We start from the raw sequence: 22,488 nt of genomic DNA on the forward strand, positions 1-22,488 counted from the left end.
GGCAAGGTGTCTCTTGCTGAATCTAGAGCTCACAATTCATCTAGACAGGCTAGCCATCTGGCTCTGGAATCTGGAACTCTGCCTCCCCCATGCTGGGATTACAGGCAGGTGGCTCTTCCCCAAGGCGGCCTGTGATTGGGTGCTGGGGATCCCAGCCTTGGTGCTCATGCTTGTACAGCAAGAATTTGTCCGCTCCATCACCTCCCCAGCCCAAACCAGTTTTGTTTTCTTAGGTACTTATTTCAGGAAGGATTTTTAGAGAAACTCGAAGACCTTCCATGTGAGATATTCGGTATCCTTTGTTCCAGCACTCTTCAATGTTACCAGAGTTGATGTGTTGACTCCTGAGATAGTTTTCAAAACCCCTGATAGCAAAACAAGAAAAGGCACCATCGTTTTCTATGTCTGAAACATCTGACCTGCCTTCTTCCTCAGCCATGTTCTTCCTCTGTTTTCAGACACTAGTTTTCCCTTCGAATGCTTGAACACATATTCAGTAAGGCTTTCCTCTTCATTTCACAGTTAGTAGTGATGAAGTCCTTTGTTGGTAGCCACAAATATCTGACACGGGCCAACAATCTACCAAAGATAGTAGAAAGAATTAGAGTTTGACGCATTCACACACATGAATATGTGTTCTGTGTGAGGAGGGTAACACTGATCCAGGTGTTTTGCTTTTTCATGAATCTTACAGACTATTTTCAAAACATTACCTCAACAGCCATTGTAATACGCAGAATTATACACTTTTAAAGCTGTAATATGCTTTTTTTAAAAAAAAAAATTAAAAATAACGTGATTGAGGGCAAAGGCTGTGTGGCTACTAAGCGTGAAGCCCTAGAAAGCAGTAGACGCACAGTGTGTCTTGCAGGCTGCCTTCCCAGGGCTGCTCTGGGCACAAGTCCCTGGGCTCCCTCTCCCGCCTCGCTCGGGCACTGCCAGCAGGGGGCGTCGTGGAGCCCGCGCACTCCTTGCGTGTCTGAGCTCTCCAGCCCTGGCTTGGAGGGAGCGCAGCAAACGTGGGCTGGAGCTGGGGAATCTGTGATCTGTGCGCCAGCACACAAGGTAAGTGTCAACACGGGAGGAGGAGCACTCGCTCGCGCCAGGCTCTGCGAGCGGAATTCACCTGCAGTCCCGGAAGATCGTTCCCCTCGGAAACAAGTCCACCACTTCCGGAAGCCTCCAGTGCCCTCCCAGGTAGAGCACTTTCCTTCTGAGGCGTTGTCCTCGCGGCTGAGCCTAGGTGGCCGACCGGCTGGAAAGCAGGTGCTCTTCCTGCAGTGGTGGAACTTTTGAGATGAGGTTCTGAGTGGTGCCTTTGTTCTTAGCCATTGTCATGGTTCTCATTAGAGACCCGCAGGTTCTTCCTATGAAAAGCAAAAATATTCACCAAGGGAAGATTCGCTGTCCTTTTCCAGAACACTCTGGCCTCTGCCGAGTGGGGGCTCTCGGGAGAAGGCAGGGGGGGAAGTGGGGGCGGTGTTTTACATAGAAGGAGCCCCTGGGTGCTTAGAGGCCTGGGGACAGGTGAACACCCTCAACAGTGACAGGCATTCCTGAGGACAGTTGAGTTTTCCAGGAGAGGACGCTGGAGCTAAAACCCCGGCTTTGTGAATGCAGCCAGTGAGTGACACAAGACCAAGTCACCGCTCTAAAAGAAAGGTGGCCACCAAGGAAGAAAATGGGTGATGGGAGGCAAGGACCTGGCTTTGCAGGTCCTGCATCCTTATTAGGCAGCGTGGACTCAATTCCAGGAGCACAAGAGACCACTTATAGATCAGATCTCAAACATACCCACAGTTCCTGCATCTCACTAGTTAAAAGGCTGGCTATCTGCTCCTTGTAGGGGTTCCTGCTAGATAAACTTGAAGTTGGAGTGCTCTCTCCCCTCCCTCCCACGTTCCTCCCTACAGCCTACCCTTCGCCCCTCAGAATCCATGTAAAGCTCCTTTCCCCCAAAAGCTATGACCATGTCCTTCACAAGCTGTTCCTTAGTCCTGGGACAGTCCTGCTCAGGAATCCCAATTTCTCCCCCTTTGGCCTGAGAAGCTTCTCTCCTGCTAGCAGAGGCTAACTAACCTCTCTCAGAGTCTTGACCCCAAGTCCTCCTGCGAAACCTCACTAGCTCTCGTCCCCTCCCCCACATCCTCTGGTATTTATTGCAGTGCCAAAGTTCCAATGGCTTTTTCTCTCTGTCCCTCAAGCCCCAAATGCCCCTGAGAATCTTCTTCAGTGTAAGACCCCCACCAAGGCTGCCTCCTGTCTTTCTCCTTAGAGCTCACCCTAGGTCCAGGCTAAACACTGGAAAAAAAAGTGCCAGCTTCCAGCATGACCCTGTGCTATACCCATCATCCCTGTCTGTGGCCCGGCTTATGCCACCTAGGTCCATGCCCAAGGACTCCCCAACTTCACCACACATGGCTCCTGAGGAGCTCCTATGATGTAAGGCTCCATCCTACCTCATGGCTGTTGCTCCAGACAAATGTTGGCTTGCAGTGTGACCCTGTTCAGGAAGCTATGAGAAGAGACAGCAGGGCCCTCACTGATCTGTAGGTTAGGACTGGGGCAAAGAGCATCCATTTCACAGGGGTAGCTAGCCTGCATGTAAAGGATGCCCCTCTGTGTTGCTCTTGCCTGGCTTGTTGAGGTACTTCCTCGGCTAAGCTGCGTGAGGAGTATGGCGTCTTGCTTCTGAAGAGCTGCCAAGCTCTCAAAGCTGCCCACTGTGTGGGCCTGTTATCATGCAGGGGCTGAAAAGGACACATCCAGCAAAGCAGATGCATCAACATGGTGGCTGAGTGAGGGCGTGCTGGTGAGGCGGGCAGGAAGTCAGTTTGGACCGTCAGGATCCATTGTCCTAGGACTAGCCACAACTCAGAGTCGAAGAGAAGAGAAGCTGAGCTCGTCATGAGCACACGCCTCTCCCAGCAGCTGTGTGCCAAGGACTAGGCTGGGAGCCAGAGGTGGAAGTGTTCTGGGTGGAAAGTCCTGTGAAGGGGGCAGGAATGGGGAGACCTCCTGCAATGGTGAGAAACTCTGGGCCAACCAGAGCCAGCTTCTTCTCCAAGTGAATCCTGTGGGGTCAGGAGATGAGCAGATGAGGGTTCCCTCCCGAGTCACTTTTTTTGTTTTGTTTTTTGTTTGTTTTTCCAGACAGGGTGTCTCTGTGTAGCTTTTCGCCTTTCCTGGAACTTGCTTTGGAGACCACGCTGGCCTTGAACTCACAGAGATCTGCCTGGCTCTGCCTCCCGAGTGCTGGGATTAAAAGCGTGCACCACCACCGCCCGGCCTGTGTCACACCTCAGCTCTTGACTTTTGGTTTATGATTGTCCAGGAGTCGGCCAATGAAGTGCCAAGCCAGATCTGCTCCCTAGAGATTCATCAGGTTCTGTTAGGCTCTCCTGGATATTGTCAGAAGCTGAGGCCATCCTGGACACTCTTGGATCTGTGGTACCAGGTGAGAGGGCAGAGAGGTGAGACTTGGGGGTCTCTGTGAGTCTGGAGTCCTACAGTCTTCCTGAGGACCCATGGGCAGAGTGTATTTGATTTGACTCTTTGCTTTTGTGTAGACTAAATCTTCCCAATTGCTGGAAAGAGGATTTGCTGAAACGTGTGCCTGGGAATACAGGAGTTTTCAGTGTCTGGACCCTGAAGAAGGAAACAGAGACCTCAGAACAGCATATCTTTCCACAGTGTGCCACCTCAGTATCAAAGGTCAGATGGCTTGTAATCGGAGAATGACAGGGAAGGGGCTGCACATAGCTTACTGGATTAAATCTTCAAAGCAACCTCGAAACTAGGTGTTGTTTTACCATGATCTACAGATGAAGATGCACAGGCTCGGAGAGGTCAAGGGACATGTCCCATGGCTAGAAAAGGGAGGAAAAGGGGGGGGGGTCATAGATGATGCTGACCTGATGCTTTCTCACCAAAGTAGTTTCCTGCCTCCTCCTGGGTGTTGACAGAGGCACACCCATGAATGGAATCTCCGGGTTTCTGGGAGGTTAGGAGGGGGTTGGGAGACTGACATGGCTTCCTTGTCTCCTGCAGGGCTCAGGGAAGCTGTGCAAGAAGGTCTAGATGTCCCTTGTGATCACTAATATTTGAGACCCAAACGTCTTCCCATGGCTCCTTATCACATCCGCCAGTACCAGGAGAGAGACCACAAAAGGGTCCTGGAATTGTTCTCTAGGGGCATGAAGGAGCATATCCCTGCCATCTTCCGCCGTATGTTGACACTGCCCCGAACCCTCCTGCCCTTATTTGGGGTGCTCGTAACCATAGTCCTGGTGTCTGGCTCCTGGCTGCTGGCCGCAGTGTGCAGCTTCCTCGGGCTCCTTGGCCTGTGGCTCCTTGTCTGGTTTTTGTGCAGAAAGTATGTGGCTACATGTTTGCACACAGACCTGGCTGACATCACCAAGTCCTACCTGAGTGCACGTGGCTCCTTCTGGGTGGCTGAGTCCGGTGGTCAGGTGGTGGGCATAGTGGGTTGTCGGCCGGTCAAGGATCCCCCGTTAGGGAGGAAGCAGCTGCAGCTCTTTCGCCTGTCTGTGTCCTCACAGCATCGAGGACAGGGGATAGCAAAAGCCCTGGTCAGAACTGTCCTCCAGTTTGCACGGGACCAGGGCTACAGTGACCTTGTCCTTGAGACCAGCAACGTGCAGTATAGCGCATTGGCTCTCTACCAGGCCATGGGCTTCCAGAAGACAGATGAGTACTTTACCAGTGTAACCATGAGGTTAATGACTCTCTCTGTCTTTCACTTCACTTACTTTCTCCCTTTTGCTTGGGAACCAGGGATGTGATCGTTTTGTCTGCTTGTCTCTGAGGCTCCAGTTCGCTCTGCTGTAGGAACAAGCAAACCCTGCTAGCTTACTGCGGCCAGTCACACGAGCTCATTTTTCCTTCCTTTCAGATCCAGCCTTGCTGGTGGTGAGGTGTGGGTGTTGGCCCTGGCCCCGTTCGGCCCTTTTAAGTCACTCTTTGATTGTTCAAGCGTTGTGATAGTTCAGCCTGTGCCGATACTGCACACATTTCATGGATGAGTCTATTAGCTATCAGTTTCAGCTAGGTGGTCTCAGAAGTTCCAGGAGCCCAGTCAAGATGTAGGATCTTTTCAGAGAGGCCAAAATGAACACAGAAAGGAGCAAAGGTTTTCCTGGGACACCAAACTTGTCACTTATGGAAAGATCTAAGACGTGCATAGAAATGGAGCCTCCTCTGGTAGAGGCACAGCACAGTCAGGGGTCAGGGTGACCTGTCCCCTGTGAGAACCGGAGCAGTGAAGCATTTAACTTACTCCTAAGCCACCTTTGTGCCAGGGGGTGAGGGTGGGTGGGGAGGGGGGACTGGTGGGGGGGGGGGTGACCTCTGGTACAGTGAGGGACAATTTGAATGACTTCTCCTGGGTGTAGTGACCCCCCCCCACACACATGGTCTTATTTGGTCCCGGTCTTGTGGAAAAGCACAACTAAATGCTCCAAACATGGAGCATTCTTGTGGATCCAGGAGGAGGCTATGGAATCAAGAAGTGTCATGACTACATATCACTCTAGAGAGGAATCCCAGAACCAGCCGACACTTACTTGAGTCGGACAGCAGTGGGCATCCAGTGATCCTGCTTATCCTCTGTAATCAGGGTTTATAAGCCCAAGCCTAAGTGTCTTACAGATAACAGAAAGCCCCTGGAACAATAGTTAAGATGCAGTTCAGGAGCTGGAACGAAAGCATTCTCAGAACTGAGGTTGTGGGGTGAAAGTTCCATTGCAAGGTGTAGGCAGCCTCTCTTGGGAAGGAAAAGCCTGAGGTCCCCCAAACCACAAATGATGTCGCCACTGGTTTTGGTTCAGTGTCAACACTAGAGAATTCATCCTGAAAACATCACATGCTTTGGTTTCAGACTTGGAGGAGTCCAGCATGGGGTGAGCTGGAGGATCTCTCTCTGCGGGCTGGATTTCCAGTGCCAAGAGGCTCAAGGCAGGCTGCTGAGGGGGAATTGTTACAGTTGGTCTTGCTTGGTTCCAGACTGTGTGTGTTATAGTGTTACATGCCAGGACCATGTACATAGTGGTGTAATAGCAGCATTGTTATGTGTGCAAACAGCTGCTTTAAATTAAGGCCTATCCAAAGAGGCAACTCCTAGTGAGTACTCTAAGTCAAGACAAAGTCCTGTGGCTGTGAAGGTTGTAGGCCTCAGCAAGAAGACTACCACTATTGTTTTATATTTTTTATTAAGTATAATGTGTCCACTTGCCTTCAAAACATTTGTTTATGCCCATAGATGACTGCTGTACCAGCCTCAGTATGAAGGGAGACCTTTCACAGTGGGGGGTGGTTATATCAGAGACTTGAAACTTGTCAAATAGCTGAGAATAAGTGACTGTTCCTTTGGTACAGTACAACACGGAGTCATAAATGGGAGAAAACAGAGTATGTATCATCTGCTCCAAGGCTTAGGAGAGCTGAGGAAGAGGGTGCATAAAGATTTAAGATCTGGAGTGGGTGGAGTGCTTGGTCTGAATTGAAACATCCTCTCATGGAGGGCTGACAAAGGCTTGGAAGACTCAGGAAAGGGCTCTCAGGAGCTCTCCCTAAAGTCTCCTAAGCAGTAAACATTTTCTAACAGAGAGAAGACTCTTAGGAACCCCAGTGTTGCAGATTGTGTATGCTGTTACCCATACAACGGTGGGCTATCAATTTAGGCAGTTGCCTGGGCCACCCTTTTTTTTTTTTTTTTTTTGTCTTTCAAGACAGGGTTTCTCTGTGTAGCTTTGCCCCTTTCCTGGAACTCACTCTGTAGGCCAGGCAGGCCTCGAACTCACATCATCCTTGCTCTTAAGTAACTCCAGTAAACTGTTTCATTAAACTTGACTCGGGAGAATCGTTTCTTTGGTCTGTCCTGGTGCCCTGTACAGTGTCAACAGATGTTTGTTTACATCCCCAGGGGAAATCAGGCACAAAACACTAACATAGGCACAAAAAAAGATGGTTCTACTCTCATGCTGTATCCCTTTGGGTAAGCCATACTTGATCCAAATGGCAGGAACAGAGAGGCCGAGCAGGTCCAGGATGGAAAGACTGTATGGTAATCAGTAAGTCCTGGCACCCAGGAAAACTGTATGACTCTCCAACTCAGTACACTGGGGATCTCTCTTGCTCAGGGCCCCAGAACTGCACCTGCACCTCCCGGCCCCAGTCCCCTGCCCTTCCTCTACACAGGGCAGTAAATTTGCTGGCAGCATCAAGCATGCTGCACCGATGGCCACTGACATCCCTACTCCCTACTCCCCTTGCCATCACCATCATGGGCTCAGCACTGCACTTCAGGAGAGAGAAAAGGATGGCCAGTGAGTAGAGAGGAAACTTGGTATCCTGGCTGCCATGGAGAGTTATGTCTTTGCTCCATAACCTGTGTTCCCCACAGGGGGAACATCAGCTGTCATGTTGCCTACTGAATTGAAGAGGGGACATGGAGTCCTTATACCCCCAAGGCTAATACCAGCAATTAAATGTCCACCCTGAATAGTGCCTTGTGCAGAGGCCAAAGAGCCATCTCCAGGAGGAGGGGAAGGAATGTCCTCAGTGTTCTTGAGCCAAATCCACATAAGGGTTCTCCATCTCTTCCTGAAGGATGCAAAGATGGGGCCATGCCGTGCTGATGGTTGCATGTATATGTGCATGGGATTGACATCACTGAGTCAGAGTGGGCTAAGACAAGGAAGACTTCCCGAGCTGTAGTTGTGCACTGGAGTCATAGACTTGGGAAGTCCATGTGATAAACAGGAAGTTGTGCCATAATGCAAGTTAACCTGGTAAAATGGAGGTGCCAGGGTCCTGGGAGACAGAAGCAGGAAGCTGTGGCTGCCGGAGCTCAAGTTACTTCTTGGGCTGCTGGGAGTGCTTGGGATTTGAGAAATATGGTGACGACACATTTTTGATGGACCAAGGGCCGCAAAGTCTTATAGTGTAACTGTAGGTTAATTTCATGTTGGATACCTTATATCTAAAAAAAAAAAAAAAAAAAGAAGAAGAAGAAGAAGAAGAAGAAGAAGAAGAAGAAGAAGAAGAAGAAGAAGAAGAAGAAGAAGAAGGAAATAGAATCGTTGGAAGGGTCTAAACTCAGAGTTGGAGTCTCAAAGGTTAGAAAGAGCAAACTGCCTTTCCTGGAACTCGCTTTGGAGACCAGGCTGGCCTCTTAATAATGGAGTGGCTGTGGCCAGAGCCAGTGGCTGTGCCACTTTGGCTCCAACTGAATAAATCCTCCCCCACCAGGCTGTGAAGCCTAGTCTGAATATAAAATGTATACATTTCTCACCGAAATCTCTGTCCTCAGCATCCATCTTAGGCTTGTGGAGCCTGAGGCATGAACAGTTCTACATTCAGGAGAGCAACTTATAAACACACACAGGATTCACTGGAAGAACCAGGGCAAGGCTAAGAGGGACCTGAAGCTTAAACTCTGTAGCTTGAAGTGCGTGGTTGAATGAATCAGGGAGAATTTTGTCCCACCATAGAGGAATGGAAGCCCACTGAGCCTGTTCCTCATATAAATTGTGTTGTTTACTGAAGCTTCTCAGTACCAAGTATTTTGTTGAGTCCTGGGCTTCCCCGGAGTTCAGCTGCAGGTCTCCACCGAGGAACACAGACTCAAGGCTGAACTGAAGGACTGAGGAGTGGACAGCACAAGAGCCAGATCCCACCTGCATGTAGATGTCCTTAACACTGTTGAACTATGTACTCTAATGGTTGTAGGACTGGCAAGATGGCTCAGCAGGAGCAGGCATTTGTGGCCAAGCCTGGTGACCTGAGTTCCACCTCCAGGATCCACAGGGTGGAAGGAGAGAACCTATTCCAGCAAGTTTTTCTCTGACCACCACATCATGGTACATGCGCACTCACACATATACACACACCAAGTAAATAAATGTAATACACTTTTAAAACAAATTATAATAAACAAAAGAACAGTTGTGTAGTCAACTCCAGATATTTTATGCAAGTGGTAAGAGTCAGCCCAGTCATTTTCCTCAGTCCCTAACCAAATAAATTAACCAACCAGAAAGCTGGTTGGCTCTAAGGGAAAGAGTTCAGGGATGAGCATCCTAAAGCCCAAAGTAGTCAGCAAAGACCCTTCTTTTCATTATTTTCCGTTTTCTAATGTTATTTTTATTCATCTATTTGTTTTACATCCCACCCACAGCCTCTTCTCCACCAACCCACCCCCTAATCACCTCTTCTGTCTCCATCCAGTAAAGGGCAGGTCTCCCATGAGTATCAATAAAACATGGCATATCACGTTGCAGTAAATCTAAGCACCACCCCCCAGTATGAGGCGTAGGGCCCCAAAAGCCAGTAAAAGAGTCAAGACAGCCCCTGTTCCTGCTGTTAGGAGTCCCACAAGTTACACAACTGTAACATATATGCAGAGTGCCTACATCAGTCCCACGCAGGCTCTCAGGTGCTGGGTTCAATCTCTGCAAGTGCCTATGAGCCCAGGTTAGCTGATTATGTGAGCCTTCCAGTGGTGTCCTTGACCCCTCTGGCTCCTACAATCAGTTCTCCTCCTCCTCCTCCTCCTCCTCCTCCTCCTCCTCCTCCTCCTCCTCCTCCGCAGGATTCCTGAACTCGGCCTCATGTTTGGCTGTGGGTCTGTACATCTGCCTCCATCAGTTGCTGGATGACTCCTATCCGATGACAATTGTGTCAGGCACCAATTCGGAGTTCCTTGATCCTGCCTGGCCTCTGGTAAAGCCAAAGACTTCTTCCAAAGCAGTAGCAACAAAGACCCTTCTAAAGCCACACCCTAAACAGTGAATACCTCTGCCAGACCACCTGCCAGTGGCTGTTGGTTCAAGTGGCCATGTTCTGATAGCTGAACTTGAACTTAGATCTTACTATTGTGGTCAAAGACATCTGATTCACTAAGTCTTACATCCCCTCCCCATGATCCTTAAAACCTCCCTTGGGGCTGGAGAGATGGCTGAGTTGTTAAGAGAACTTGTTCTTGCAGAAGACCTGGGTTCCATTCCCAACACCATGTCTATGAAGCATTAGCATCCATGGAGTCAGGCAGTTCTGTCATTGCTGCCTGCGTCCATGCATTCAAAGACATTTTGCATTTCTATTAGGGTCCTGAAATCTATGGGACTAGACGTCTCAGATTAAATGTCACTTGATCTTAGCCAAAAGGCTGAGAAGCAATCTCAGATTAAACTTAATAAGGCCCATGGGGCCCCTCTCTAGGGGGTTTTATAAGTAGTAAACAGTTGTTGGGGGTTGGTAAGGGGACTGTGATGGAGCTACCAGCCTGTGGTTCAGGAATTTCCAATGATCCAGCTTTTACAAATCATTTTCTGTGCTGATGTGGGCGCCTGTAAGGAAACCCAGTTAATTCTGGCTCCTACTGTGATCCGTGCACATCTAGTGCTCACAAAAAGTGCAGGAGGGACTGAGGAGACGGCTGAGTTGGTAAGTGCTTCCTACACAAACAGGAAGACCTGAGCTCAGCTACACACTCACACAAAAAGTTACCTGCTGCAGCACGTAACTATGATGTCAGTGCTGGGGAAACAGAAACAGGCAGGTCCCCGAAGCATAGGAGCCCCTCAGTCTAGCCAGGGTGTGAGTGAGAAACACTGTCTCAACAGCATGGGAAAGTAACTAAAGAATACATCCAGTGTGGGAGAGTGCCCTAGTGTCCACAGCCAGAAAGAAATGAATGCTACGTGGCATACATATGTGGGCTTGGACAGAAGCTTTGACAAAAGCAGGACCTTGGGGTCCAAATGTCCTGAGTCCTGCTGCTCAGCTCTCTTGTTGAATTAAATATGAGAGACAGAAAAGACAAGGAGAAGGATTGTCATAGAAAGATTGAAGAGACCAGCACACCCCAATGAATTCTTCAATGACTTCTGAAATATGGGAGATAGTTTGTGAAGGGGACCCCTACCCCCACAGCAGGGGTTTTCTGATAGATAATTACATGTCCACACGGTTGGGCTTGCCCGGCGGACCGCCTAACTATTTCTGGTTCAGAATAGCCGTCTCCGGGTCAGACATCTTGCAGGACCGGGACTCTGTGGCCTTACATGGTTGCGCAAAGCGCACGTGCAGCCATGTAATCTATGTGCATGCGTGGAGTACACACAGGAGTCCCTGCCATCTTGCATGAGTCTCTCTGTCTGTCTCTCTCCTCACATGTGTTTCACACAGGCCTGTCACCTCTATCCTCTTTAATAAAACTCTTCTGTGGTCTTGTCGTGTTGGGGACATGTTCCTAGCGCCAAAATAAATACTAACACTTCCTCCAGACCCCAGATTAGGCACAAACCACACCCCAACACTGGTTTTCACAGAGAGATCCTTTATTAAGCAGGGAAGAAAGTTAAAGCGGCTGCTTCCTGGTCAGGCAGAAAACAGCAGCCAATGACTTTGCAGGTGTAATTTTTAAGAGGAGAAGAAGAGGAGGTCTGTGTTAGAATGGGCTAGGATGTGGTGGTAAAGGAGATAGGGGACAAGGAAAAAGGGAAGGGATATTTGTCCTGGAGGGACAAAGGACTGCCTCTGGATAGAGGGGAGACAAATGTGCCACATAGGCAAATGGCAGTTTATAAAGATAAAGGGAGAAACCCCATGTTAGGATGAGGTGTTTAATTTTAATTGGGCATGTTAATTAGGTGAGACAAAGGGGGCTTTTGATTGCTGGAATTCAATCCATTGATAGCTGGACCTTGATAGTCAGCCTCAGGAGGAGGAAGTGGCTAAATAAGGGAAATGACCTTGGTGGCTAGCTTTAGAATGTAATCTAATGGTTTTTAGAAGGCAGGGGGAATGGGGGAGAAGGGCAAGGCCTGCCAGAGCCACACGCTGGAGTGGCTGGTGACCATTCAGTTTGTGACCCTCATCCTGTTCATTTCCAGAGGAACATACATACACTTGTTAATGGGACCCCAGTGGGGCCTTGAACTCCATAGTTGCCCTGGCTTCCTGGAAGGTCATGCAGCTCAGACGAGACTTAGAGCCAGAGGCCACAGGACCCATGTCCCTCTTTCTAACCCTGACTACATGTCCTGCCTATGATTTCCAACATCCCTTTGGTAGATCCCTTCCTCACTCTTAACCTGTCACTGCCCAGTCCTAAGCTGAGATTGTGGCAATATGTCACAATGAGATCTTTAGGCTAACCTGAGAGTTTGATTCTTATTTCTCGTCTTGGGAAACGAGCAAACAGAGGCATATTCTCCAAAGATGAATGAAGTGTATGGGGAGCCACCAATCACTGCTGTTGTATCCCCAATTTTAAATCAAAGAATTCTTAGAGGCAGTAGTATTGCAAAAGTCAAAAAAAAATTCTTTATCTCGGCTAGTTCCAGTGGGGGCTCCTCACTCCCCAGTGGAATAGGAGAAGAGCAGAGGCAATATTGGGACACACAGACAATATATCAGGAATACAGATAAGTTGGGTTCAACCACAGGTCAACCAGTGAGGACCTACAAAACTCACAAAAGCAGGACTGCATGTTTACAAAAGAGTTTAAGGGTCAGCCAATTAGAACAGGCAGCGTGTTTACAGTCTTAAGATTACAACACATTTGGTGTTGTGTGCTAATCACCAGCGTGACAGGTTTTACTGCCTCATGCTTTACCATTGCTGAGGTTATAACCCACTGGGACAGGCTTTACATTTCCATATTTTATAATTCCTAAGGCAAATGTTTTATCTCCTGCTTTACTTAGGGAGATTCAAGTAATCCTTTAGCAAACACTGGGAGTCAGGCCAGATCCAGGTGAGGAATTTAACTCTTTCAATTGCGAAGTACATGTGTGTCTTGCCAAACTGTGCTTTCCAATGGTTGAGTCTGGGAGAAGGGTTTCTTTCTTAGATGTGTTGTTGTTGTTGTTGTTGTGTGACAACAACCTCCAAAACTCTGAGCCAAAACAAACCTTTCACTTTGCAAGGGACTTGTCTCAGGAACTGTGATGAGAAGCTGACCCCCACAGTGAGAGGCAGGACCTACACCCCGGTTGCTCTGAAGCCAACATGCTGTGGCTACAGGCCTGAAATGGATGAGCACAAGTTTGAAGTCTGATGGCAGGAAGGGAGAGAAGGTTTGGGGAACCCAGACAGCTGGGAACAGACCCTGTCCTCAAGGAGGTCCCAGGCAGAGCACCAGCTCACTCTCCCTCCACCCCCCAATCTCTTCCAGGCCTCCCACCCCATCCCCAACAAGCCAACTCCAAGTGAAGGCTGAAAAGTGGCCTCTTGCTGCTCTGGCCCTGACAGTACAGAAGGCCAGTCTCTAGGACACAGGGTGGGAGGGAGGGAGGGGAAAGAGTACAGGTACAAAAGTGCCCCAGGTACAAAGGGCTGTGAGGCATCTAGGACAGGCAGTTGTGATGCATCTAAATTTTGTCCCCAAAGCAACTGACCCAGAAGGCCATGCTTCACTCTCCATGGGGACTGAATGGAGATGCTGGGAAGCCAGAAAAACAACCCAGAGCCAGGAGTGGCCATGAGCCAGCAGAGCTCCAGGCTGCTGAGCAGGCACAGGTTGGCATGGGGTGAAGTGGGGGATGGCAGCAGGAGGCCACAGACAGAGCCTGTGAGCCATGGGATTCTTCTCAAATGAAGCTGGGTTCTGAATGGTGGGTGGGCTGTGCCAAAGACACTGAAAGACCCCAGCCCCCTGGGATACTTTCGTCTGCGGGAGGGCCCCCCAGAAACCAAGATTCCGAACCAGCAGATGCAACACACAAGAGGAATGTATTCAGCACTGGCACAAGCGGGCTCTCTGTCCTGGTCAGTCAGAGAGCCCCGAACAGCGGTTACAAGCATTTTTAAAGGCAGAAACTACAAAATTAGCTTAAGATACCAGGAGCCCCGGGTTTGGCCCAATTTAAAAATCATCAAATATTTCAGCAATCATTTTGTTACACGGGAAATTTTGTAACACTCGTTGTAAACTAGTTGGCTCAGGGGAGGTCTAGGGGGAGCGGTTACTCTGGAGGGGAGTTCCCATAGTTACAGGCTTGTGATTGGCTGACATTTGACCTAGTTTGCTGGACTCGCCAGATGGTCCTTATCTTGGGTCCCATTTGGGGAATTTTTAAACAGAGACTTCTTCTTCTTCTTCTTCTTCTTCTTCTTCTTATTATTATTATTATTATTATTATTATCTATAATTACAGACCTTGTCCCAAGGCCGGCGTCTGGACTCTGAAAGTTTTTACTTATTTCCAGGGAGGGGATGGGTCAGTGTCTAACGCAAGCAAGTTTACAGAAGCAAAGTCAGCAATTTGCAATTGTAAAATGTATCTCTATTTTTTTTTTCTCAACACCTCCTCCATACTGACTCTGCCTTGCTTGTCCTTTCCAAGCCTGGGGGCAACAGTGACCAGCGCTTTGCACAGCCCCACTCCATGCTACCCCTGCTGGCTTTTCATCCAAGGTCAAATACCTGTGACCCGTGAACACTGGATTACAGGTGTCTTCCACCATGCCTAGTTTGAATTTTTTTTTTTTTTTTTTTGAGATAGCATTTCTCTGTGTAGCCCTGGTTATCCTGGAACTCTGTAGACCAGGCTGGCCTTGCGCTTGCAGAGATCCACCTGCCTCTGTCTCCACAGTGCCAGGATTAAAGGCATATGCCACCACCATCTGGCTTGATTTTTTTTTTTTTTAAGTAAACAGAATGAGTGGGTTTCCTCCATCATAGTATCTTGTGATATCGTAAGAACTAAACAGCGCACACAAAGCAGGGAGCACCAGAAGCCTTCAAGAAAGCGAACCAGGCGCTGGGGTCCCGAGGATTTACCTCTGCACTCGTTGGCATATACCATTATCGCTTCTCCACTGACGGCATGGAGGCAACAGGTGAACCGTATCTGTCATGTGCGCGAGGAAACTTTTAAGCCACTCCGCCACTGTCCCCAGAGCTTCTGCTACTTGTGAGGTTTCGACCCAGGCACTGGGCTAAGAAGCCCTCACCGGACCGGGCTCCTGCGGCACTGCTGTGGGGTTTCTTCCGGCTGTAATGAACTAGTGCGCTTTAGAGACTGGCTGTCGCTGTGTTGTGGGTGCCCACCAGAGAAGACTGCTCAGACATGGGTTGAGTGAACAGAAAGTCTTTATTAGTCAGTCGCCGACTACACTGGGTGCTCAGGATCCCAAGCCTTCCTCAGGATGCACTTCTAAGCACAAAAACCATGTAAACCATGTCCTGGGTTGACACCATTCGGTTAACAAGAACAGTTATCCAGAAGCAAAACAGAAGCTAAAAAGCAGGGTTAGAACATTTTGAGACTCTCAGAACCAATTTAATGGATTAGGCCTTTGTTTTAGTTTTGGCAGGTGGTGTGTGTATGTATCAAATTTTACAGCCTGAATGGCACTTCCATCATGGAGTCAGTTGTGCAAAGGTTTTGGTGCCTACCAAGGTCTGGGGCCTTGTTACAACTGTAGCCTGTTACAACACACAAGCACACATTCACACACTCACTTTTATTTTAGGGTACTTAACACTGATACTGGCCACCTAATGGTGCTTTGCGCGCTGTTTGAATGAAAACGACTCCCATAGGTTCATAGGGAGTGGGACTAAGAGGAGGTGTGGCCTCGCTGGAGGAGGTGTGGCCTTGCTGGAGGAGGTGTGGCCTCGCTGGAGGAGGTGTGGCCTTGCTGGAGGAGGTGTGGCCTTGTTGGGGTAGGTGTGGCCTTGCTGGAGGAGGTGTGGCCTTGCTGGAGGAGGTGTGGCCTCGCTGGAGGAGGTGTGGCCTCGCTGGAGGAGGTGTGGCCTCGCTGGAGGAGGTGTGGCCTCGCTGGAGGAAGTGTGTCACTGGAGATGGGCTTTGAGGTTTCAGAAGCTCAAGCTAGGCCTAGTGGCTCACTGTCTCCTCCTGCTGATTGCAGATCAAGATGTAGCACTCCAGCAGCACCATGTCTGCACACCGCCATGCTTCCCTCCATGGTGATAATGGACTAAAACCTCTGAACTATTAAGCCAGCCCCAATGAAGTAATTTCCTTTAGAAGAAAGTTGCCATGGTCATGGTGTCTCTTCACAGCAAGAAAAGCCTAGCTAAGACACTCTGATACTAGGAATTGTGGGGCATGACCTTTCACCTTTCATCTGGTGGCCAACAAAGCAAGTGCAGCTGCCATTATGGCTAGAGGGCAGCCTAGAACCCATGAGGCCAGGGGTGGGAGGAAGGCGACACTGAGCACAGAGTGTCAGAAGAACCACAAGGTCCAAGACGCCTTCAAGAGGCATCGGGACTGAGGCCGCTGGGTTTGGGAGAGGCCACCAAGGATATGAGGGCACAGAGGGTCAGTAAAACCCACGAGCCCCTCAGTTTAACGTCTGTTGCTTCTGGAGGTGATATGGCCCAGAATCTGCATGGCTGCAATCACAGCCTCTGCTCCCCTCTTCAGGCCCCTAGTCTGACTTCTGCTTAGCATTCACATGTTAGAGACACTATCCAAATGTCCTGAGACAGGGTGGGCCATTGTTGTGTGGTAATATTCCTGGGAAGACACACTACTATAAGGGAATTGTATTGGCTCAGGACCCCCAAGACCAAGTTCTCAGCACAAAAGGACAGAGGGCAGGAAATAAGAGCAAAAACACAAGACAGAGGATGAGGGAGAAGGGAAAGGCAACAGGGGAGAGGGGGCAGGGATATCTGTCCTGGATGGGGACAAAGGACTGCCTCTGGGTAGAGAGGAGACAGACATGGCACATAGGAAAATGACGGTTTACAAAGGCATAAGGGGGAACCCCAAATTAGCATGAGGTGTTTCATTTTAATGGAGCATGTTAATTAGGTGAGCTAAAGGGGGCTTCTGATTACTGGACTTCAATATTTTGATAGCTGAACATTGGTAGTGAGCCTCAGGAGGAGGAAGTGGCCAAATGATGGAATAGACCTTGGTGGCCAGCTTTGGGAATGTAATCTAATGGTTTATAGCAAGGCAGAGGGGAATGGGGAAAGGCAAGGCCTGCCAGAACCATGTTTGTCATGCTCAGACTGGCTAGAGTCCCTTCAAATACACACACACACACACACACACACACACACACACACACACACACACCTATTTACCACAGACAGAACTGGTGACAGGCCAAAGTACAGACACCATTCAAAGTCCAGCTTAGTGAACCAATGAGTTTTATTGGGTCACATACAGAAATATTGGTAAATGGTTACTTACAGAAGCAGTAATGATTCAAAAACAGCTGCATCATTAAAACCCACCCCATCATGGGTAACAGATCACAAAAACAGGAAAATCTGAGTGAACTGCATACCAACACTTCAACAGGTTGGAGAGTATTCTTTCCAAATGGCTCAGTAGGTCTGAATCTCTTCTAGGTAATTTGGCTGATCTCCATTTCTTTCAGGTAGTTCAACTTGTTCTAGAGTCTCCCAACAGTCTATTTATTGGTCATATATACTTATATGCTTGAAGAGGAAGCATAGTCAGTCTAGTCAGTTTCAGGGACTTCCTGAAGTTCTTGAGTTACTTAATTCTTGAGTTTAAGAAGCTTCCAGCAAGAGGAGTATTTCTCCTCTCCTTGCAACATTTCATTGTTTTGCCTCCCTATAAACATCCTGTGTTGGAAACTGCTATGTAACACCAATTTTCTCCTGAGCATCACAAGAATGGTTAACCTGGAACCCTAGCTTGAAGATAAACATCCTGAAACATCACAGCTTCCACCAGAACCTGGGTTGCAGCCTCTGGTTTGCCATGAAGAATCTTCAGGCAGTACTTACAGACCATCCCTGAGCTTCCAAAATAGCCTCTCCCTACATGAGCTTAGACGTTATGCTGTGCCTTTTCTGCATCTCTGAGGCTGACTTCCTGCTCATTGCTGTCTGAGCAGTGCTGACCCTGGTCACTTCTGTCCCCAGTGCACCTCAGAGTGGTGCAGATTTCACTGTGTGGCCTTTGTCTTACTGGACATGCCATTAGGCATGCCGCTCTTGCTGATGTCTCCACAGCCAACACTGCACAAGGCTCCTTTGCAAACAATAAGGCCACTAGGTCCACAACATTGTGGGCAAACGAGACCTTTTAGTAATTATATATATATCACATATATATGTATATATATCACATATATATGTGTATATATATACATATACACATATACATATGTATAAACCTGTCCCCAACTCAGTTTTGTGCCAGGGTTCCTCTTGGGAACCAACACTGAGTGTTAATTTCTAGGACATCTGGTTGACCACAGGCTTCTGCAGCATGCAGCCTGCACATGGGGGGGACCCTTGTTTTGCCAAGACCATTCACACATCTCTATGCACAGCTCCTCTTTCTGCCATGACTGACTCATGTTTCAAGTGAACAAAGACAAATATGGTTTCCCCGCCACAGCTGCCATTTAGCATTCCAGCCAAAAGTGTATTCATAGCCTCACATATACCTGGAATGTGGTGTCTACTACTTGGATGGAATGTGGGTCCTGTATAACCAGGTCTCTACTAGTACCAGCCACTCCTTGACTCTCGGACCATCCCTGCTTCTGTCTGTTCACCGAGATGAGCTGCCCTCACTGCTCAGGAGACCAACCATCCTTCCTCTATTCCTCCTCTATCTCAGCATCATCACCCTCTGGTCCTTGACACTTCTGTGAGGCTGTCCCACTTTTCCTTGGCCCCAAAGCTCCCGTGAAACTCCCTCTGAGTAAGAACTCACTGTAGCCTCCTTTCTACCTGTGCAGGGAATCATGGGAAGGGACAGCAGGACCTTCCCAAGCCTACAGGTCACAGTTGCAGGTAGAGGAGGAAGCTTGCTTCCATGGGGACAGCTCCTTGGAGAAGGGTGTCCCTCTGATTTGCTCTTGCCTGTGAGGCAACCCCTCAGCTAAGATATGTGAGATGGATGATTAGTCTTCCATGCTCTCAGTAGCTCCCAGAGCTCACATGGCCGTCCCCTGTCCAGGGCCTGTCATCCGGGAAGCAGCACTTCTAGCCTAAAAAGGCAGTATAGCAGGTAAAGCCACATGATAGTTGAAGGGAAGAGGCCTGAGGGTACTGCAGACCTCGGGCATTCATGGTTCTAGAACAAGTGTGGGCAAGCTTAGACAGGGAGAAACTGCCACAAAGGACTTTGCTGCTGAGCCAATGGACCTGAACTCTTGTCAAGGACATGCACGCTCCGGGTGAGTTGCTCTGTTGCACATAAGGTGTGCACATGGGACCAGGATGTCCTCAGAGAGGGCCACCAAGTGTGCTGTGTGCGAGACAGTGTGACTTGAATAAATCAAGAAGAGAGGTGGGAACCCTCTCACAAGGTTAAGGACTCGGGGACCACCTCAGGCCTGCTTTTCCTCCCAGATTAGTTCCATGGGGATCAGAAAGTGAGTGGACAGGTCACTTTCTCCTTTGTCATGTCTAGTTCTTGACCTTTGGTTTATGATTACCCCAGAACTAGCCAATGAGGCACCAGCCCAGGTTTTCTCCCCGGAGGGGGGCAGGTCCTGGAAGGTTCTTTTGAATGTCGAGTCTACAGTGTCCTGGGATTCTCTGTGCTACCAGGTGAAAGAACAGGGCAAAGCTGGGGGTCTCTGTGAGCTAGAGTTCCTCAGCCTTCCTGGGGACGCATGGCGGGAAGGCATGTGTTTGGCTTGAGCTGTTAATTTCCACTAAGTTAAACCTTCTAATCAAAGGGGAAAGGTTTTTCTGAAACTTGTGCTTGGGAACCCAGGTTTCTGCAATGCATGGATCCTAAAGAGGAAACAGCTGGATACCAGATTTCCTACCACAGGAAACTGTCTCAAGGCACCAACATTCAGAGAGCCGGTGACTAAGTGAGAGTAATGGGCAAGACTACATGCTTTCACACTACACATAGGGCACCATATTCAATCCTCATAATTACACAGGAAACCAAGTGTTATTTTACTGTATTTAAAGAAGAGGACCTAAAGGTTAGTGACCTCACACTTGGTTCCAGTGACGCCCTATTGCTTCCTGGGTGACACGAGAAAACACTGGAGTAAATTTTACAAAGCTCTGAGAAGGCCCAGAGCAGGGCTGAAGGGTCTCAGAGGACTCACATGTCTTTTGTTTTTTTCTCTTCTGCAGGGCTTGGGGAAGGTGTGCTGGCAGGTCTGACTGTCCCCTGTGGATGCAAATCTGAGACCCAGAAGTCTCCCCATGGCTCCTTATCACATCCGCCAGTACCAGGAGAGGGACCACAAACAGGTCCTGGACTTGTTCTCTAGGGGCATGGAGGAGCACATCCCCACCTCCTTCCACCATGCATTGACGCTGCCCCGAACTCTCCTGGTTTTACTTGGAGTACCCATTGCCCTGGTCCTAGTGTATGGTTCCTGGCTTCTGGCCATTATGTGTGGCTTCCTTCTGCTTCTATTACTGTGGTTCCTTGCCAGACAGCCCTTGAAGAAGTTTGTGGCCATATGTTTACACACAGACCTGGCTGACATCACCAAGTCCTACCTGAGGGAGCTTGGTTCCTGCTTCTTGGTGGCTGAGACTGAGGACCAGGTGGTGGGCATGGCGGCTGCTCGGCCAGTCAAGGATCCCTCATTAAACAGGAAGCAGCTGCAGCTCCTTCACCTGTCTGTGTCCTCACAGCATCGAGGACAGGGAATTGGGAAAGCCCTGGTCAGAACTGTCCTCCAGTTTGCACGAGACCAGGGCTACAGTGACGTTGTTCTTCGCACCACTGTGCTGATGCATGATGCTGTGGCCCTCTATGAGGGCATGGGCTTCCAGAAGACAGGCAAGTCCTTCTTCAACACAATAGCGAAGCTACTGACTGTCCCTTCAATTCATTTCAGGCTCCCACTCCCTTTGGCTCGGGAACATGAGCTATGATCTTATTTCCCTATATATCTTTCAGCCTTCAGTTCACTGTGCTATCCCAAGCAAACCCCAATGTTGCAGTGGATCATAAAGGCATATTTGTCATGCTCGCTGGAATCCTGTGTGTTTGATGGTGGGTAATGGAGTGCTCCATTTTCTCCAAAATCAACTTCCTGTAGAGGGCTGTCAGTGACCACTGATGCAGTGGGGTAGTCTCAAGGTCTGATCAGCATGTGTGGCCCATGCTGACACTGACTAGACCCAGTCTTGTGGGCCAGCATGACTAAGTAGAGGCCGTGAATGGAGTGTCTCTGTGTCCAGGAAGAGGGTGCGAGACTAGAGAGAGTCCTAGGTTTACTGCCCTTGGGAACCAAGGCTAGAGTGGCCGCAGTCCCAAGACAGGAGGGACTCCAGAAACTTAGGTGCTTCATGCCTGACCATGCCATCCTACATCCTTCATGGATGAATTAAGACAGAGCTGTGTGCTGATGTTTTCAAGACTGTTTGCCACTTCTGCACTTTCATCTCTAGCTCTGACACTGTCTCACACTGGACATCTCCCACCCAGAAGGAAGGACTTGTTGATCAAAGCTGTTTAGGTTGTCCTCAGCCAGTCAGCACTGGAGCTACTGCCCACCCTTGGCATTGTATCCTGCTCACAACTGTCTCTGAGGGGCCTGAAAGGCAATTCTCTGCCTTCCCGCCAACCAGTCTGGTCACAGGCCCATGGATCTTCATGGTGTCTCTTTGGCAAGTAGTAGAATGGTTCCAGACCAAAGTGATTCGCTTTCCAGAAACACATGCTTCCCTCTGGGACTTCCGCATAGACCAAAAACCTTTCTCCTTACTAGTTGGCATTTCCAGTGTTGGAAAGTGCTATGCAGGCTGTGGGGGTGGATGGGAGGGCTGTTGAATCACCTCAGGCAAGAAATTCTTGCTGGTGTGATAGTGTCATAGTTGCTATGGGTACAGACAACTACTTTCTGAATGGATTTAAGGATCACTCCATAGAGAGATGTAGATGAATTTCTAAACAGTCTTATTAAATAAAAAACACGGAGCCAGATATATGGGTAAAAGCCTGGGAGAGATCAGAGAAATAGGGAAAGCCACAGCCAGCCTTACCTCACCAACTCTGCAGCTTCCAAAATGCGAGTTACTTCCTGTCTACCCACGCCTATATGCCTTGCTATTCTGCCATCTGATTTGCTCTCTACATCACTACATCACTTCCTCTTCCTGCCCAGCTCTGTCACTTCCTGTCTATTTATACAGACCTCCAGAACTCCATGGTTAACTAGTGTTGGAATTTAATGTGTATGCCACCACACCTGGCTCTGTTTCCAGTGTGGCCTTGAACACAGGAGACCCTGCCTTCCAAGTGATAGGATTAAAGGTGTGTGCTACCATTACATGACTTCTGTGTTGTGGCTAGCTTTTTCCTCTGATCTCCAGGCAAGCTTTATTTACTAAAGCATAAATAAATTTCAGCACAAATAAAATACCACCACAGAGAGAGCCTGGGTTTGGTACAGTAAGACAAAATTCTGTGGCTAGGTGTATCTTACTACCTTGCTGTGTCCCCACAGGCCCCTTTTCAGACCCACCCTCTTCCTTCAGGCCTACCTCCCTGTAC

General features: G+C 49.0%; 2 protein-coding genes across 2 annotated transcripts; both read left to right on the top strand.

The window, feature by feature from the left end:
- The first annotated feature begins 3,646 nt into the window (after positions 1 to 3,646).
- On the top strand, positions 3,647 to 5,329 carry LOC118580772 (N-acetyltransferase family 8 member 2-like). Its single transcript, XM_036182719.1, has 2 exons — positions 3,647 to 3,714; positions 4,051 to 5,329. Exon 2 carries the CDS (start codon positions 4,125 to 4,127, stop codon positions 4,803 to 4,805), a length of 681 nt encoding a protein of 226 aa, XP_036038612.1. The 5' UTR covers positions 3,647 to 3,714; positions 4,051 to 4,124; the 3' UTR covers positions 4,806 to 5,329.
- On the top strand, positions 3,652 to 21,003 carry LOC118580771 (N-acetyltransferase 8-like). The gene is made up of 2 exons (XM_036182718.1): positions 3,652 to 3,714; positions 20,109 to 21,003. The coding sequence occupies exon 2, from the start codon at positions 20,181 to 20,183 to the stop codon at positions 20,862 to 20,864; it is 684 nt and encodes a 227-aa protein (XP_036038611.1). The 5' UTR covers positions 3,652 to 3,714; positions 20,109 to 20,180; the 3' UTR covers positions 20,865 to 21,003.
- Positions 21,004 to 22,488: the final 1,485 nt, after the last annotated feature.

The sequence above is a fragment of the Onychomys torridus genome, chromosome 3, assembly GCF_903995425.1.
Source record: "Onychomys torridus chromosome 3, mOncTor1.1, whole genome shotgun sequence".
Taxonomy (NCBI): Eukaryota; Metazoa; Chordata; class Mammalia; order Rodentia; family Cricetidae; genus Onychomys; species Onychomys torridus.

Bases quoted from the DNA above. Each gene is read 5' to 3' on its own strand.
- LOC118580772 (XM_036182719.1), top strand. From the start codon at position 4,125: ATGGCTCCTTATCACATCCGCCAGTACCAGGAGAGAGACCACAAAAGG.
- LOC118580771 (XM_036182718.1), top strand. From the start codon at position 20,181: ATGGCTCCTTATCACATCCGCCAGTACCAGGAGAGGGACCACAAACAG.